The sequence below is a fragment of the Equus caballus genome, chromosome 1 (assembly GCF_041296265.1).
Source record: "Equus caballus isolate H_3958 breed thoroughbred chromosome 1, TB-T2T, whole genome shotgun sequence".
In the NCBI taxonomy this organism is placed as follows: Eukaryota; Metazoa; Chordata; class Mammalia; order Perissodactyla; family Equidae; genus Equus; species Equus caballus.
The window spans coordinates 138,470,140-138,488,836 of record NC_091684.1 but is presented as its reverse complement, the minus strand read 5'-3'; the positions used below and the strand labels follow the sequence as shown (position 1 = coordinate 138,488,836).

Genomic DNA, 18,697 nt, shown 5'->3' with positions numbered 1-18,697 from the left:
AAACAATAGGGCAGTAATCCCCGTTAGCATACCAATAAAAAGGTGGTATTCTTTGCTACACTATAGATATGAGTGTGAACAAAGGAAATGGAGCTGCTTCAGATAATAATTACTCTAAGACTGCATACAGAAAACAAAGGGAGAAATAGTTTTCATGTAGTTGAAAGAGAAAAGTCTCCTAAGGGTGTACAGAGCACAGTTCACAAAGAACCTGTCTCCAGTGGCCTGGCCCTGGGTGGAAGAGCACAGAATTAGAAGTCAGAAGATCTGAATTTGGACGCAGTCTCTATAACTTACTAGCTATTTAATCAAGGGCAACTCGCCTATGCTGTTCTCAAAGAAAAGTGAGGATGACACCACTCTGTGCACACCTCTCCTAGAGGACAGATGCAATGGAAGTGATGATTTACTGGTGTAACCTTCCCCTCTAGATGGAAACTCCGTGAAGGCAAGAATTATGTCTTATAGAGTTCATTATTCCCAATGCCTAACACAGCGCCTGAAAGACAGTAGGCAGGCAGTAACTGACGGATTGATGAATCTCTTTAAAGAATACCAACCTACCAACCTAACAGAAACATGGTGAGCATTAAACTGAAAATACTCTATAAAGATGAGTTTATCACCATCAACGTTTAAATGAAGAAATAAAAGCCATGTTTATCTTAACTATGAATGATTCAATTCTTGAAAGAATAACTAATACTTCAGATGATATAACCAGGAACCAAAAATATGGTCTGAAATAAAAAGCCAGAACAAGTAAGATGAAATTAAATATAAATTAGCATAAAGTCTTAGACTGATGTTCAAATAATATATGCAGATGAAGAAGAAGGATATACAGCTTGGGAATAGATTGTATTAAAAAACTCTAGGAAGGTTTCAGTGACCTTATCTAAAGACGGTATGTCAAAAATCTATTTTAAGATTACACTGAATTAATACAAGAACATTGTTCACACAAGGAGCAGGGAGAAGTGTAGTGGTATAAAGGAGATGAGATTCCAAAACGAAAACAGTCTTAAATAAATGACTCAAATGCTGACTCTCAAGGACTATAGGAAGAAAATTCTAGTGCCAGAAATAAGTGATTACACACAAGCTCACAAACACAAAACAGGGCACAAGTTTTATGAGACCTTGAAAAACATGGAAGGAGAAATTGTACTTAATTTTCAACATGCTTAAAAATGTACAGGGAGAAAAATCAGCCTTTTTATTTCATTTTTGTCCTCCTCTTCTCTGCCAGGCTTTTAGTCCCAAATGTGACATTTTGGAAAAATTCTAAATAAGCCAGAATATAGAAAAATGTTTCTTAATTCCTTTTTTAAAAAAATAACGGTTTCATGTAATGATTACTTATATCCTATCTATTTACTTTAATTCATATTGGTTGCCTCTACTTAGAATGTCTCTCCCAAGAACTGGCCTCTTATCAGTGCCACTTCCCTCCCAGTCCTCTTCTACAAGGCCAGTACCTTGTCCATTTCTTCTCCACGGAGCAGCTGACACGTGAGAGGTCACAGTGCCAACAAATTCTTTGAACTTTTAAACAGAAATAACCTCTCCCATCTCTAAAATACCACAGCATCAATATTTTTCTTTTATAATACTTATGACATTCCACCTGGCGATTCAATTATTTGTATACATGTTTTGTCTCTTGTATCAGACTATAAGGTTTTCTTGGGCTCAAACCTGTCTTCTCTTGGTAGATCCCACAGCAGCCAGCACAGGTGGACTTGGAAGGAAAAAGATGAGAAGAGGAATAGGGGAGGGAGAAAGAAGAGGGGAGAAACAGAAGGCCCAGAGTGTATCAGAAGGCAGGTAAGTGCAGAGCTACCCCAGGGAAGGGCATTCTGTGTGTATTTCTGGTTTCAAATGTCCAAAAGACATACCAATAGGACTGACGTGCCCCCTGGATTTCTGGGAATTCAGCCTTAGGTTGCTAAGAATTCAAAATAAGGAATATAAACTTTAGGAATATAGGTCAAACTCTCCTTTTTTGGCAGTGGAGAAATGATAAGAGATTGGGGAAATGAAGAAGATTTAAGGTAGAAATCCTCTACCTTTATCCATAAGAAAAACAAAATTTCAGAAGTCCTAAAATAGGTGGTAAAATCAAATAAACGAATTATTCAACTGGTAGTTAAGACCATATGGATGATTCTGCACAAATATTTTCAAACAGCTAGGGAAAAAATGTTTTTTGAATTTCACTTTGATTCCTCTTCCCTGAATTAAAATAATCTCTCACATCTAAATCCAAAGGCATGTTTTCTCCTGGCACTTAAATACTTACCGTCCTCCTCAGGCAGCTCTTCCGGACTAAGTTCCACCAATTCAAACCCATGTTTGATACACCACTCTTGAGCTTTTTGTCGGCTTACACCTAAAATAATATGCAAAAGAATGTCTGTAAGTAAAAATAAAATAAAACATGAATATTTCTGCAATACTCTCCACAAATCTCAAAGTGTTACCCTTAACGTCAATGTTATTCTAAAGGCATCCAAAATAAAGTAATATACAAAAAATGATTTCTCAAACCCAAAGTGTCCATTCTCAAAAAGTAAAATGTAGGGGCCAGCCCCAAGGTGTAGTGGTTAAGTTCAGCACACTCTGCTTCGGTGGCCTGGGTTTGTGGGTTTGGATCCTGGGCGTGGACATACACCACTCATCAGCCATGCTGTGGTGGTGACTCACATACAAAAATATAGGAAGACTGGCATAGATCTTAGCTCAGGGCTAGTCTTCCTCAGAAAATAAATAAATTAAATTAAATGTAAATATTGCAAGATTCCAAAGAGAAATAGAAGAAAATATTTTTATAAAGTAATAAAGTCACATGAGAGGTACTGTTCTAGGTTAAGGAAACAAATATATTCTGTCCACCAAGGAATGGCAAACCTATGTACCAACAACTACCACCCCACTGGAGTGCCTTACCATTTTCACACACTCTATCACAGACCAAGATCATCACCTCAGGTAACCATGCCTCTGCCAGTGGAAGCCATGAGGAAACACTATCAAGACCAGATTTCTAGAGGGAGGAAAAACAAACACACAAACAAAAATAGGAAAAGGGACGTTAAGGGAACTCACAGAAAATGTAGGGGGAAAAAAGAAAGCACAAAATAATTCCTTATTTAAGGTCCATGGAAAACAAAATCTTACTTGTGAGCTGTCAAAGTAAACCACAAATGCTTGGACAGACTCTGCAATTTCGGCAGTGACGAGAAATTTGTTTGGCACCACACATAGGTTGATATCTGCTGAATAGTATTTATTATCAATGGTCCAGGGATAAAATCTCACAGCATCATTGGCAGTCACTTCCACAGTAAGATCTTCTGTTCCAAGGATATCTAAATAAATGACACAACATTACCATGGAAAGGGTAAAACCAATATACTGGTCAATTTTCTCGGTAAGATACCAGATCAGTATGATACTTTGGCTGCTTCTCTTTATGCAAGAATTTCAAAGGGCCTCCCATTTATTAGGGTATTTTCTTCTCCGATCATTTGATTGTAAAAGTAATGGTGACATAATTTAATTCATTGGCTTTTTTCTTTAAGAACACAAAAATTACTGTGACTAGATTAGATAATAGTAGAGAACAAAACAGTCATCTAACCAAACACCCAGAAAAGAGCAAGGAGAAGAGAAAGAATAATGGCTGTATTTATTTTATTGCTTACATACTTCATGGGAAATGGAAGATTACAATAATCTTCAAGAATTTGTAACTACTTTGTACTTACTGCAAGCTAAAAGGAGGACAGCAGTAAGGCTGCACCATTAAAATGGAAGACCTACACATACTCCTTGGACCAAATGCCTACACATTAATTCAACTAATGAAATAAAAGAACGGATACTGATAAATAACCTCAAGTCCATTTATATTCAGCCTTGTTTAGATTCTTTGAAAGCCAGCTCAAATTCCTGTTTGACAAAGACACTTCTGGCAAATTTTAAATATATAATAGCCAAGCAAATTAAATGATTTAGAATATAACTAAATCTTTCAGAAACCCATGTGCAGCATGGCTATAACTAATGAAATTCGTACAGGAAAAGCCAAGTCAATGATGAAGAAATATAGATGTGGTCATGGAACCACAGAAACATTTTGCTTCCATAATGTCATACAATATTTAGAACTGGAAGAAACATTAGAAATTGTTCTAATTTAAACTCCCATCTCTGATGCCCATACCCACAACCTCCGTTTTATACAGATGTGGAAAACGAGCTTAGAGAAGTAAAATGACATGCCACTAATTGGGTTATTACAAGAATATACAGCAAGGGGCCAGCCCAGTGGCACAGTGGTGAAATTCATGCACTCTGCTTCAGTGGCCCGGGTTTCGCTGGTTCGGATCCCAGGCGTAGATCTATGTACCACTTAGCAAGCCATGCTGTGGCAGTGTCCCACATATAAAGTAGAAGAAGATGGGCACAGATGTTAGCTCAGAGCCAATCTTCCTCAGCAAAAAGAGAAGGATTGGTGGCAGATGTTAGCTCAGGGCTAATCTTCCTCAAAAGAAAGTGAAAAGAAAAGAATATACAGGGGCCAGCCCTGTGGTTGAGTGGTTATGTTTGCATGCTCCACTTCAGCTGCCCAGGGTTTCACCAGTTCGGATCCTGGGTGCAGACATGGCACCACTCATCAGGCCATGCTGAGGTGGTGTCCCACACAGCACAACCAGAGGCACTCACAACTAGAATATACAACTATGTACTGGCAGCTTTGGGGAGAAAAAGAAGGAAAGAAAAAGAAGATTGGCAATAGATGCTAGCTCAAGTGCCAATCTTTAAAAAAAAGAAAAGAAAAAAAAAGAAGATACAGCAAAATAGCCACAAACTCCTTTTCAATGTATACTAAAATGAATATAAAAAATATTCCTCAAACTCACAATTAGCAGGACACAGAAAACTAGAAGTTAAATTTTAAATTCCAGAGCTAAGATTATATACTTGGAATAGTGCCACAGTTTTTGCTCAACAAAAAGATGTGGGGAAATAATTTAGTCCAAAAGCCTGCTAGGAATAATATATAATAATACATAATGCATGTGTGTATGTGTGCATACGTGCATACTTTTCACTGTTAAACTTTCATCATGTGGTTATTAGGAGGAACTAGCCTGCTGAAAATGAAACCTTTTTAACTAAAAAAACTAAATGTAAAATAAATTTAAGACTTTACCTTTGACACAAGTTACACTTTGATACTAACTTTCTACAATTTTTCATCAAAACCAGAATTCTTATTCTTAAATTAAGAGGGTCTGTGCCAAGATTTGAAAATCTGAATTTACCTTGTCCCTTTCAGAAATCAGCAGTTCTTTCTGCTTAATTTCTCCCTAAAGTCATAATCTTTTATTAATTATCAACCAATTCTCTAGCAACCAGCTGCAACGTCCCTCACAGAGCATTACAACAAGTTTAGGGAGGAAACAAGCAGGAAGAAAACAGAAGTTCTTAAAATCAAAGATCCTGTTTTCATGGAAATGTCTCAGAGGAAAAAGACTCCTAGATCAAAGCCTATGTTGCATTCAAAGCTAATATTCCAAACGTCAAGCAGGTGGCACAGCAATATGCCGAAGGCATATGGACAAAGGCAAACTAGACCAAGGAGAGCAGCCAAAGATGCATAAACCGACTTTTTTTAATGGGTAGGAGGAGCCACCATATGGAATCAGTCTTCATTCATGGGTAATCTTTTAAAATAACAAATTGACTATTTTTTTTAAAGGGGGGAAGCACAAAGAGTAACATAATGAATTCACTTGTTGTTGAGGGTACAGTACAGAGCATGGGGCCAGTACTCCCAACCATCACCATAATCAGTTCCTGATGTTTCCTAACCTGGTTGTGATGTTAAAAACTGGAATAAAATTTGGGTTATGCTTTTTTTCAAATCAGTGTCTTCAACTAACATGAAAAAATAAAATCAATTAAAATAGATACTAACTGCAATTTGGACTATCTGGACCCATTAAGGGAAGTTCATTTTATTAATCAATGTTCAGAATACAAGAGAACAATGTGTGTTACTCCCAGCTCTTAAAATTTCAATTTTATATTGTCTTTGATTTTCAAATGATTAGGTAAATTTACTTAACACAGAGAAAGAAGCTATTCCTTTCTCTTTTCTCTAAACCTAGATGAGAAGAGAACCAATAAGTTGGAAAATGAATTTCACCTTTCAATGTTTCAGTAGTTGGGTGGTTTTTTCTTTTTTTATTCTTTGTGCTGCCTAAAACAACCTGATAGCTCAATTTACTTATCAGATTTTATTTTTAACATTTTACATCTAATCAGATCCTTTCAATGAGGCTGCATATGGACTTTATTATCACATCTGTGCCATATTAGAACCAGAAAGAGAACAGTGAAGACTGCCTCATTCTAGTTCTTATCATCAATATCATAATGTAGAGTTTAATTTAAAAAATGTAAATGTCTACACTGAACACAGCTTTTCTCTCTCATCTTTTCTATTTAGGTTTCAAATGGTTAGCAAGATTATTCTTTTCCAAATTAAAACAAAAGTCACTCCAACGCTTGTGCACATGGCTAAGAGTTTCTAGAGATCAGCCAGTACAATACACTCCTTTCACAGATGAAAAAACTGAGGGCCACAGAAAAGAAGCCACTTGCTTAACAGGAGCAGAGCCTAAAACAGAATCCAGGCCACCAGCATGCTCTCCTACGACACTGTGATGCACTGCACGTTACGATAGTTAGCATGTGAGCTAGATCACACTAAGTGTCTGCTGGTCACAAGCCAAAACCAACCTACGGGCCTACGGCATCCTCTGCCCTTTTACGAAAACCAGAAATAACAGCCAGAACGAGGGCACCAGAATATATGAGCCTGCAGCCCAGTGAACCCATCAGAAAACTGTCTACGGGTTTTGGGTATTTATGTGTCAAAAGTGAGTCATAGTGATCTTGTGGGGGTTTTTGCCAGACGGCCCTCCTAGAAAAACCTGCCGTGGTCTCCCTTCTGTGCCCTTCACTAAGCTGGATTTTAGTGCAGTCAAAAAGATGCACAAATAAATTCAAGAGCAGCTGCTCCCTCCTCCTGGTGGATGCTGGCCTGTCTCAGTCACACTGTTGGCAGCCACCTGGTGGAGCTGTAATACATCATTTTTTAAGAGACAAACACTAGGTGATTAATTGCCAGGTCTGTTACTACAAACTTGGTTTCACAGCTTAAAATAGTTAATTTGTAGTGTTTTCAGACGAGAAGTTAAACGTCAAGCCGGTTCCAGTAGCAAGTATAACCTTTCCCCCAGTTTTAAGTGCAAGAATAAATCTCCTTCCCCATTTGAGGAACTGTTTCACACAGCCATCAACTCCTGTTGACCTTCTCACTTCCTTGGTGAACTTATGTCCCTACAGTCGCACAGGGCAAGTTAGAGAAAAGGAGCTGAGAGAGTGGAAGGAAGCTCCACGCCAAGGAGGCGCTCCAGTCCCCCACCCCCGACTCCCTCTTCCTCTCAGCCGCCGGCCGCTCTGCACCACTCCCTCTGCACCCCTCCCGCCGTCCTAAGTCCCCTCTCCAGAGGAGGCGTCAATGTGGGAAGCAATCAAATGAAAGTGAGCCGGCAGCTAGCTTTCTATGGCTCAGAATCAGTAAGAGGTGATACCCCCTTGAGCACGAATTAGGAAGCGGATTGAAGTTCTAAGGTGAATTCCCAAAACACCACAAATAATCTGTTTTCATACACACACACACAAATACACACACATATATATTACCCTCACCTACCCACCCAGCCAAAAAGACAAACAGGTGCATTCCAAGCTAAGAGCACTGATACTTATTGTGGATTATTCATATCTCCTTTAGCACTAGAATTAAGGGCATTTTTAATACTGGAGGAACTAATGTACACTTAACTAATCATGACATTCTCTTCGAAGAAAAACTGTCCAGTGGTTAAATCACATTTTCTACGTGAAGGAAGTGACTGCTGCCACCTCAAATCAAGATGCTCCTTCCAGAAACCAGCACTCTTCTGAGAATGCAGCTGGTTGTATTCTTTCTCACAGAATTGAAACTGCCTCTCCAGCCAGATGTCATAACGTCCCACCCAGATACGAGTCTTTCACAGCATCCCCTCTCCGGGGGACCCGAAGTGCCTCTCCCTTCCCTTTGTGACGCTAGTACTAACCAGAACAGAAGAGGCTATAGAAGAGAGACAGCACGGACCTGGACTCAGATGGACCTGCATTCGACTGCTCTGCAGCAACAACAAATTAACCCTCTGTGTCTCATTTCCTCACCTGCAAATGGGGACACCACTCTTCATATGGCCTCTTGGAGATTAAGTGACACAATGCATAAGAAAGCTTAGGGGGGCGCTGGACACACAGTAGGCCCTCAGTACATGTTCCCTTCCTCCTTCCCGGCTCTGTTTTTGCATATGTGACAGCACTACTGACAAGAGGGTAGGTTAGAGACACATGGAGGAGACTTCGTAAGAAACATTACAATTAGGAAATAACCACTTCTTTTAAACTGCTCTGCCCCTCCCTTCCCCAAATACGCCTTCTCATATTTTTCTTTTCCATTGTTAAGGCAGAGACTGAGACAGAAGAGAAAGCAATTAGGAAAATTACAGGAGGCAGCAAAGTCTGACGTCAGTTGAAGGGGAAAGTAGCCATTATGAAAGAAAAGAACTGAGCGAAATGTGATTTGGGAAAAAATATGAAAGCCAGGGTTTTCATTAACTAGCAAGGAAGGGCAAAGCAAGCCCTTTAAAAATCACAATGGCTCCACACTGTTGCAACTGTTTACAATTTCCTGAGAATGTCATACAAGGTGGATGCAGCTCTGTCAAATACTTTGTAGCAGTCTTTAACTGACAGATTATTCCCCAAGGACTAGGAGTAGATCACGGTGCTGCAATGTACACGGCCTTTGTAGCCCACATGGCATTAAAAGGTTAAAACCGGGCGACGTCCAAGTTGGGGCTTTACACAAACGCCGGGAAATCCTTCTCTGTGATTCTCTGAGTCATCATCCTGCAGCCTCCTGGTGCACGTATATGCAAGATTTGTTTCAGTCTACAGGACAGGTCAGCACTGGAGCAGCATTAAGTTGCTGAGGGAGGAAGAACTGGATTGAGCCAAAGCAACAGCCCACCGCTTTAACAAGAGGACAGCAATTCTGGTTTGCTTACAACACTTAATTACCTTTTCCTCACACACTCCCGCTCTCTGCTCATACTCTAAACTCACATTCCACATGCTTTTGGGCTTTTTATATCACAGTGGAAAAGTTTTAAAAGTTGAAGCAGAGGAAATCCAACTCAGTTCTCCTCCTCCTCCTCAAGTTTACTTTCTCCCAATAGCCATCTGGAACGGGTCACCACAGCTTTATCTTAAAATAATCGGGGAAGGGGGGTCCGTGGTTTCTGCTTGCCCTTAGAAGACCTTCAACGCAGTGAGAGACAAACATGCACAAAAGAACATAAAGAAGCTGGGAGGAAGGGGAGAGGGAATACGGGGAAGTGTTTCACAAGGGCCAAGGAGGAACCACCAGCCTCTAAGTTTTGCGGGCTGCATGCAAAGACCACTTCATCAAACCCACCGCACAGCCGATGGACAATTCTTACCCATCTTGGGGTGGGAGAGGGAGGGGGACGACACGCTTCTTTGATTCCATTACTGTTACTCATCTACTCGAAATCATAGTTCTAGGCATACATCTAAAGCAGTGGTTCTTTATGGGGAAGTATTTTGCCCCCCAGGGGACTCATGTCAACTTTTGGAGACATTTTTGGTTGTCACAAGTGGGGAGATGCTACCTGGCACCTAGTGGGCTGAGGCCAAGAATACTGGTGAACATCTTACACTGCACAGGACAGCCCCACACAACAAAGAATTACCCAGCCCAAAATGTCAACAGTGCTAAGATCGAGAAACCTTGATCTAATGCAAAGAACTTTTGGAACTGACTTAATTGTATTCATGAAACAAAATAAAAGTTCTAGAATGCAAAGCCGGTTTTATTCTTTCTCACAGAACTGAAACTAGCCTTTCCAGTCAGGCGTCACAACCTCCCACCACAGACATAAATGCCTTCCAGTTGCATCTGATAAAATCTATCTCAAATGTCTTCTTTAATTATTTCAACCACAAAAATTATCTGGAAATTAATCTTAGATGCTCTGAAAATAATTTATGAATGCTGGTTTTCTGGAAAAAAGAACACATAAGCCTAAACAGGACAATTATAAGATGAAAGTAATTTTTATACTCAAATGGTAATTTTTCCAAACAAATCAGCATCAAGCAATAAAAACCTCAACAGAAAATGTCAGTCTGCTCAGGATGACGACAGTATCTGCAGCAGACGCTAACTCTCTCTGAAAGAAGGTAAACATGGTTGAGATGAATTTTGCAAAACAGAGCAAAGTTTAATAAAGAACATTTACTATGAAGCCCTTGTATTCAAATATTGAAAATAAGCTTGGTCCATTGGAAAAACCACAAAGCTAACAGATCCAACATCCCAGTATCCAATAGGTCCTTCAAGAAGGGTCAAATCATGATTAGGCAACACACCGTCAAAGATCATGAAAAAAGAAAACATTGATAAACTGGACTTCATCAAAATTACAACTTCTGCATTTCAAAAGACAGCATCAAGAAAAAGAAAAGACAGGCCACAGAATACGAGAAAATACTTGTAAATTATATATATGATAAGGGACTTGTAACCAGAATATATAAAATACTCTTATAACTCATTGATAAGAAAACAAAAAACCCAATTTAATAATGGGCAAAAGATTTGAACAGATATTTCACCAAAGAAGACATATGAATGGACGATATGCACATGGAAAGATTCTCAACATCACTAGTTATTAAGGAAATGCAAATTAAAACCACAATGAGATACTACCTCACACCCACTAGAATGGCTATAATCAAAAATACAGATAAGTGCTGTCACAAATGTAGAGAAATCGGAACCATCATGCACTGCTGAAGGGAATGTAAAATGGTGCAGCCACTCTGGAAGACAGTTTGACAGTTTCTTAAAATAGTATAATAGTCTCTTAGAATGTCCGTAACAGCATTATTCATAACAGCCAAAAAGAAGAAACAACTCAAATGTCTATCAAATGATGAATGGATAAACAAAATGAGGCATATCCACACAACGGAACATGAAGTATGTGCTACAACATGGTGAATCTCCAAAAGATTAAGCTAGGTAAAAGAAGTCAGACACAAGAGACCTCATATTATATAATTTCCTTTATAAAAAATGTCCAGAAAAGGCAAAAAAGACGGAAAGTACATTAGCGATTGCTGGAAGTGGGGGTAGGCATGGGGAGTGACTGCAAATAGCACAAGGTGGCCCTCTAGGATGACAGAAATGTTCTACACTTAAAAAGCAGATGGATTTTATGGCATTTAAATCACCCCTCAATAAAGCTGCTAAAAAACATGGAAGCTGGAAGAAAATGCCCTCACTTTACTCATGAGGCACATGACTGAGGCACATGTTTTAGACACTTAGAAAAATGATGGCACACATAGAGACATTTGGTTAATATTTATGGAATGAAAAGTTAACCTGCTTAAAGTCAGACAGCTAGGAAGAAGGTAGAACTCAGTGCTTGATTCACAAATTTTTCCCCCCACAAAAGTCCTGGAAACCCGAGCAGAATTCAGACAGAACGGCAATTCTCTTGTGTCACATAACAGTGCTGTTTATTACCAAATGAGCACATATTTTCCAGCTCTGGGCACACTGATTTTGATCCAAGCATGATAATACTTTTCCTCACCTCTATGTAGAACCAGCCTTCAGGTCGCTGTGCGGAAAATTAAACCCTAAATAGGTTATTTGTTACTGAACTTAAAACACCATAAAGGCACTTAAAGAGTTTCACAACTGCCCTCTTTGTCTTAACCTCCGTCAATCTCGCTTCCCGGATAAGTAACTATTAGAGATGTGTTTGTGGTATCTGTGTGCACCAGCTCCAACACAAATACAATGTCGTATTCAGATTATCATTCTTGCCAGACGTATTTAAAACAATTTTCATACTTTAACCTTTTCAAAAAAATGGTTTTATATCAGATTTCATTATTTATAGAGTGTCATTATTTGTTGAGGAATTATACAGGGCAAAAGGCTGCAAGTTGTTTAAACCAAATGACCACTGCATACTTTCTAGATGTTTCTACCTTTTGCTACACAAAAACAAGCAGTAACATGGCCCTGAAATAGAGGTCTGAGTCTAGATTCGCTCAGAATCTCCAGGACGATACAACACTCTCTGTATCATGAATGGTTTGTGCAACATGGGCTGAGTGTCTAATACTTTTCCCACTGGTGTTTCTTCTCCTACTATCCACCCCCATTTATTGGAATGCCACTTATTAGGAAGACAAATACATTATAATCATCTCAGCATCGAAAATATCTAAGGGATTAGTCTAAAACTTCACACAAAGAGTCAAATTCTCTACTCTACAAGTAAGGAAACAAATTGGGCATCAACAGAGGTATTTTCATTTATTATTTAACTTATAGTTCATCTAGTAAGGCTCCAATTACCATGAAAGAAAAAGTGTAAACTTATTTATTACGAGCAGAATAGGGATGAGAGCTTGGGTCTTCCTCTAATTTGTGTTTTTCTGTAGCTGCTTGAGATAGTCTGAGTGGAGCCTTTTGGTTTACTCTGGGAGTAAGTCATCATTTTTGCGTATCCTTATCCCTAGTCATTTTAGTAAAATCTTCTGAAATTTCTCCTATCCCTACCTCCACCTTGAACACACGCAGTTCTGGTTGCCAAGAGGTTCATCACGTTTCACATATAAAAAAGAACTAAAATTGAATCTTGCCCCCCCCAACTTTTATGAGCTGAACAATCTTAGAAAATCAAAACTTCTCTGAGCTTTAATTTCGTGCACGCACGCACACGTACGCACTTGTGTGCCCACAATGGAAGATAACACAGACGCGTTTCAAAGTCCCTTTGGGTCTGGAGAGAATATGAATTTGTATTTAACCTTTCCCTCTTCCTTAGACTGATGACTTAACATCCTTCTTTTAATAAAGATAAAAATCTTAAGCCTTCTTTTAATGTTAATTGAAGTTTTAAAAATATATTAAGTATGATAGCTAAAAATAAATCAAAGTTCTCCCACGCCCATTATCGGCTGAAATCACTGCTTCAGGCTGACCGCCTACTGAATCACACTCTGTGATGACAACTCTAGGCCCTTGTGGCAGCTCCTGCGGTCCGATCTTTCTTCTTTTGAAGAAAATAAAGACTTGGGAGTATACATTCCAACCAAAGGCTGAGTCCTACCACAACAAAATAAGCAACTTTGCTTACGCAAAAATGATTACTTATTCCCAGAGTAAACCAAAAGGCTCCACTCAGAATACCTCAGCTACAGAAAGCAGCTACAGAAAAACACAAATTAGAAGGCAACCCAAGCTCTTACCCCTATTCTGTTGCTAAACAATTTCAGCCATGCTGTACAACAGCCCCTACCTTTGAAATGAGAATGTTCTCCTTGGGAAATTACTTGAAGATCCTTTTGTAAACATAGGAGTCTGACAGATCTAGAAACAAACTCTCAGTCTTACAGAAGAATGAATGTTTCCCAAAGAAGCAAAGTCATAAATGATGGCTGGCTTTGCCCGTGAAATTCCCCAAAGCTTAGCTCACCCATCGCATAACAGAGGCACCTGCTTCTGCAGTTGTAGAAATCTGAGCACATGGGGATTGCTTCTGTAGGCAAATGCACCTGAATTTCAAACAAAAACATCAATTTCTCTGCAGGTGGAGTGTCTACTGCAACTTTAAAATGGGGCTTGACTCTTCAGTTTTCAAAGTTTAAACACACACACAAAAAATTAAGAATGCCAGAGTTAAGAAGCATTACATAATCTGACATAAAAACAAGTCACACGATAACAACAGAATTTTACGTCTAGAAGAGACGTTCGAGATGATCTGGAACAACCTTTTATTTTTAGCATTAACCCTACATAGTAGGAGTTACTAATATACAACGTCTCTACTTCGAGTTCACTCAATAGAGAAAATAAAAATCCAAACATTGTTAAAGGCTATCAGGCATGCGTAATCCTCTCTTTAAACACAGGGCCTCTTGGCAAGGATTTTTCTTTTTTCTTCCCTCAGAATTAAGACTTCAACCATCCTAGATGGAAATGCGAGTATATTTTAAAACCTTTTAGGGTTAATCTTACACCAATGCCACCACCTTCCATTTAAATAGTTCTGCTTGCTAAGGAATTCCAACACATTTCATTCACACATTCCGGGCACACAAATCTTGAATGTGAACAGACGCCCCCGCACTTACTCCCTGACCACTGGGGGCAAGTCACCTCGTATTTCCAAGCCACAGTTTCTTCCTTCATAAAATGGAGAGAACCTAACTTCAGGAGTTCACAGGGATACAAGAACCAAATCAAATGACGTGAAAACATGTTTGGGAAGAGTACTGACACACATATAAATGCTTATGATTATACGATCTCCAAATTCCCACATTTCACTAAAAGAAAGAATTGGGCTCCAAATGTGCACACGTAGAACCTGAATGGCTTAGAGCTGCCGAGGTGGCATTACACACTTTACAACCAAACAAGTCTCCAGCAACTCTTCTACCTAAAGCTCCTTCTGGGAAAGTAGAGGAAGAGGTTAAAACTTAGGCATCCACATTTTAATATTTTCAAAGGTGGAGCGCACAGTTTCAGTACTCCCTCTTGAGGGCAGGAACAGTACCTTAGTCATCATTTTGCTACAGTAACTGCCAGACCAGCTCTGTGCTTACTATCAGAACACACTCTTCCAGAGTAAAAGTGAAATGTTCATATAACATATATGAGGCAGAGAGAAGTCTGGCCTTGGAGTCAGCATACTTGCTCTCACACTGCACACAGCCTTGCACGAGTCCCTCAGGCGTCCCAGCCTTCACTTCCCTTTAAAAGCCTGCACTGTGGGTCTGTAACGCCCCTTATCTGACGTCAGATATCCACCCAAAACACTGAAAGAGGGCCTCTGAGTGACAAAAATGGAAAAACGTTTCTCACAAAGTCTATCACACACTTTATCTATGTAGAGACTTACTGATTTTTATTTCATGTACATTTGTAACAAACTTGGTTATTTCGTTATGAAATGTTTCCCACTGTGAGTTAAAAGCAGTGAAACAGATCGGATGCCGAAGGAAAGAGAAACTGGAGAACCCTAAAGCTTCCTCTTCCTGACACATGGAATGAAACCAAACCTTCCCCCAAATGTAGGTCAGATTCAATCCTAAATCACACGACGGCCTGATATCACAGAACGTTTGACGAGTCATTCATTATGGTAGTCTCCATCTCTTAGGCCAAATTAGACTCAATTCATGATCGATTTAATTCAACCCTTCATTACGGGAAAACAGAATAACGCTCAGCAAACACCGCATACTAACGCTATCCACCATCACCCTCCTCATTACCTGGGAAGAATTCTAAAGCCCTCTTTTATAGTTCACTTTTCTACTCAAGTAATCTCTTCACCAACCGCTCTTGTTTTATTTTTCACTTCGTAACATTAATGGAATCACAAAGGAAAGGTCATCTAATTTTAACTGCAAGTTGACTTTTGAGTTATCTAAGAGGCATTTCACATATAGCAATAAAGTGCCTTATTTTACAGAAATAATTTTACCCCCAATGATGCTAAGGTACTTTAAAGAAGTACAGTGTTACTATTCGCCAACTAGAGGCGGTCAGCTCCTTCAAGGCAGCGTCCACCATTTCTGAACCTTACAGCACGTGACAGACGACCACAGCCATCAGAATACTTCATAAATATTTCTGATATTGGCTTTGAGAGGACTTTGATATATCAGTAATGCAAATCCAAATGCATGTAATTCTTTTGGCAAGTTAACTACACCAAGAATCTTGTGCAAACTCTGAGACATTCACTAGATGTAATGTACGATGTAATGTTTATTGAAAAATATCAGGGTCAAAATTATATATGAAAATATAAAATATTAAAACACATTTTATATATGTATATAAATTACATATTATATTAAATATATTAGCAATATATAACATATATTTTTGTATTTAAAATTTTAATTAAAAATATAATATATATTAGATATAAAATGTAAAAAATTATACATAAAGTATCAGGATATGGGGCTGGCCTGGTGGCACAGCGGTTAAGTGCACACATTCCACTTTGGCAGCCTGGGGTTCGCTAGTTCCGATCCCAGGTGTGGACATGGCACCACTCAGACAGCCATGCTGTGGTAGGCGTCCCACATATAAAGTAGAGGAAGATGGGCACAGATATTAGCTCAGGGCCAGTCTTCCTCAGGAAAAAGAGGAGGATTGGCAGCAGATGTTAGCTCAGGCCTAATCTTCCTTAAAATATATATATATCAGGATAAAAATTACATGTGAGGGCCAGCCATGGTGGCCTAGTGGTTAAGTTCAGCATGCTCTGAGTTGCTGGCCTGGGTTTGGTTCCTGGGCACCGACTTATACCACTTTGTTAGCAGCCATGCTGTGCTGGAGGCCAACACGCTGAAAAAAAAGAGGAAGAGTGGCATGGGTATTAGCTCAGGGCAAATCTTCCTCAGCAAAAAAATGAAAAATTACATATGAAATGTAATTACAATTTTGTTAAATCCATGCATTGGAAAAAAGACTGGAAGGAAATGCACAGAAAAGTCAACAGTAATTGTGTTTGGGTAACGAGACCATGGCTGACATTTTCTCGTGTTCATATGCTAAATCTTATTTAATGAGTATGTACTACTTTTACAATGAGACAATTTTTAAAAAAGAAAAGCAAGGAAATAAATGGGAAAGAGCACAGCTTAGAAGAAATGGCAGAATTAGAGCAGTTAGTTACCATTTAGTAAGTGCTATACACTTTTACCCTCCCAAGGAAATTTTTAAGTGATCACAAATGATAACTAAGTTACAGAATATTTGTGCTGGAGAGACATCCTGTCTAATTTTGTCATTTGACAGCTACAGAAAAAAAATTATAGCTATATGATGCTTTCCAGTTTACAAAGTGCTTTCGGAAATATCACATCACCTGTCTTTCAAACAGTCTGTGAGACAGGTTGATACGCCCCATTTTAAGGATCAGGAAACTGAGGGTGAGAGAATGTCCTTTAACAATAACATCTATCATTTATCGAAGGTTTACTATGTGCCAGCCTCTGGGTTAAGCACCGTGATCCTGTGAAAACTGTCATCATTTTACAGATAAGAAAACTGAAGGGCAGAGGTTAAGTGTGCTCACTCTCTTGCAGCGGAGAGTCGCCGCTCCGACCTGAAGCCACACACTGAAAACAAGAGTCCTGCGTTATAATCAACCTCACTGAGTCCTTCAGTGGAAGAGCTGAGCTATGAGCCAGCCCCGTGCTCTCTACACTGGTCTCCTCGCCTACGGTTTCTTTTCAGTTACTTAGTTTGACAGCCACTATGAAGGTCCAGAGGCAAAGGGAGTAGGCCCAGTCTTACCCAAAAACTAATGCTGGCGGAGGGCCTTCGTCCTAGGAGGAAGGCAAGGCAGCGAACAACTACAGCGGAGGGGACAAGCCAACAGCCTTATATACATCAAGGGGGAGCCAGAACCTCAAGAACAGGGATAGCAACAAAACCCACAATTCCTGCACCTTACACTCGCGTAACTCGCGACCATTTCCAGAGCGCCTTTCGGTTCACCTCCAAGAATTCCCGCAACAGCCCACGGGCTGGGCGGGCGGGCATTAGCACCACTTTACAGAAAAAGCTGGAAGAAACGCAACAGTGGGGCGGGCAGGAAGAAAAGCAAAGAAGGGAAGAACTAGGGGTAGACACCTGGGGGGACTGGGCACCCCGACCGAGTCTGAGGGGCACCCGAGGAGCCACAGGCCCCTGCCGAGCGGAGGGACAGCCCAAGGCCCACGGCAGGGACAAGGAGCCAGAGGGAGGCCGTGGTGCTGAGGCTGTCGCCCGCCCAGGCCCGCGGGTCCGGGAGGTGGCCCAGGAGCCTCCGTACTCACGCTGGACCAGCCTGTCCCCGGTGAAGGAGGAGGAGCAGCTGGTGACGAGCGCGCAGGGGACGCCTGCAGCCATAGCCCCGCTCGCGAGCCGGTTCCGTCCGGGAGCCGCTTCCGCCTTGGGCTGCACCACGGCGGCCGGCGCGCGGGGGAGACACGCCAGGACGGGCGCGTTCTCGGAACGGCGCGGCTGCCCTGACTCCTCCCTCGCCCCCTCTTCCGCTCCCGGCTTAGAACAGGCCAGGCTGCGCTTGGTGTTGCCATGGGGACGAGCACCCTCCGCGGGCGGTTTCCGCGCCTGGGGACTGCGTCCTCCGCTGGGAGGCATCCCTCCCGGGTCCTAGCCATGGCGCAAGAGGCTGAGAACTGCGACCCCATTGGAACCATCTTAATCCAGGTGGGAAATGGGTCTTTCCCAGCCCTGCCCAGCTAAGACCCTTCTGAGCGAGCTGCGGCAGCGCAGATCTACTTGCGCCCACCCATTTGGAGCGGTGCCCCCAGAAGGCCTAGATCACGCGAGCGGCACCACCCCTCAGAGAACTCCCAAATATGCCAACCCAGATCTGGTCCACTAGCCGCCTCCTG

At 40.7% G+C, this 18,697-nt stretch overlaps 2 protein-coding genes across 6 annotated transcripts in view; one reads left to right on the top strand and one right to left on the bottom strand.

The window, feature by feature from the left end:
- AAGAB (alpha and gamma adaptin binding protein) overlaps positions 1-18,339 on the bottom strand; it is a 47,844-nt gene extending 29,505 nt beyond the window's left edge. Inside the window, exons 1-4 of one of the 3 annotated variants that reach the window (XM_001496758.6) lie at positions 18,116-18,339; positions 3,184-3,374; positions 2,953-3,049; positions 2,306-2,395 (exon numbers count right to left, since the gene is read on the bottom strand). In XM_001496758.6, coding sequence (XP_001496808.1) covers positions 2,306-2,395; positions 2,953-3,049; positions 3,184-3,374; positions 18,116-18,188 — 451 coding nt within the window. In that variant the 5' untranslated portion in view covers positions 18,189-18,339. Of the gene's footprint in view, positions 1-2,305; positions 2,396-2,952; positions 3,050-3,183; positions 3,375-17,930 lie in introns of all 3 variants that reach the window. The other 2 variants (XM_070270086.1, XM_070270095.1) reach the window with 2 other exon arrangements.
- Positions 18,340-18,350: 11 nt separating this feature from the next.
- The window catches only part of IQCH (IQ motif containing H), a 179,091-nt gene continuing 178,744 nt past the window's right edge, over positions 18,351-18,697 (top strand). For all 3 annotated transcript variants that reach the window (XR_011439700.1, XM_070269954.1, XM_005603326.4), the window contains exon 1: positions 18,351-18,509. Coding sequence is in view for 2 of the 3 variants with exons in the window: in XM_070269954.1 (XP_070126055.1) it covers positions 18,375-18,509 (135 nt within the window). In the remaining variant the exon portion in view is untranslated. The remainder of the gene's footprint in view (positions 18,510-18,697) is intronic.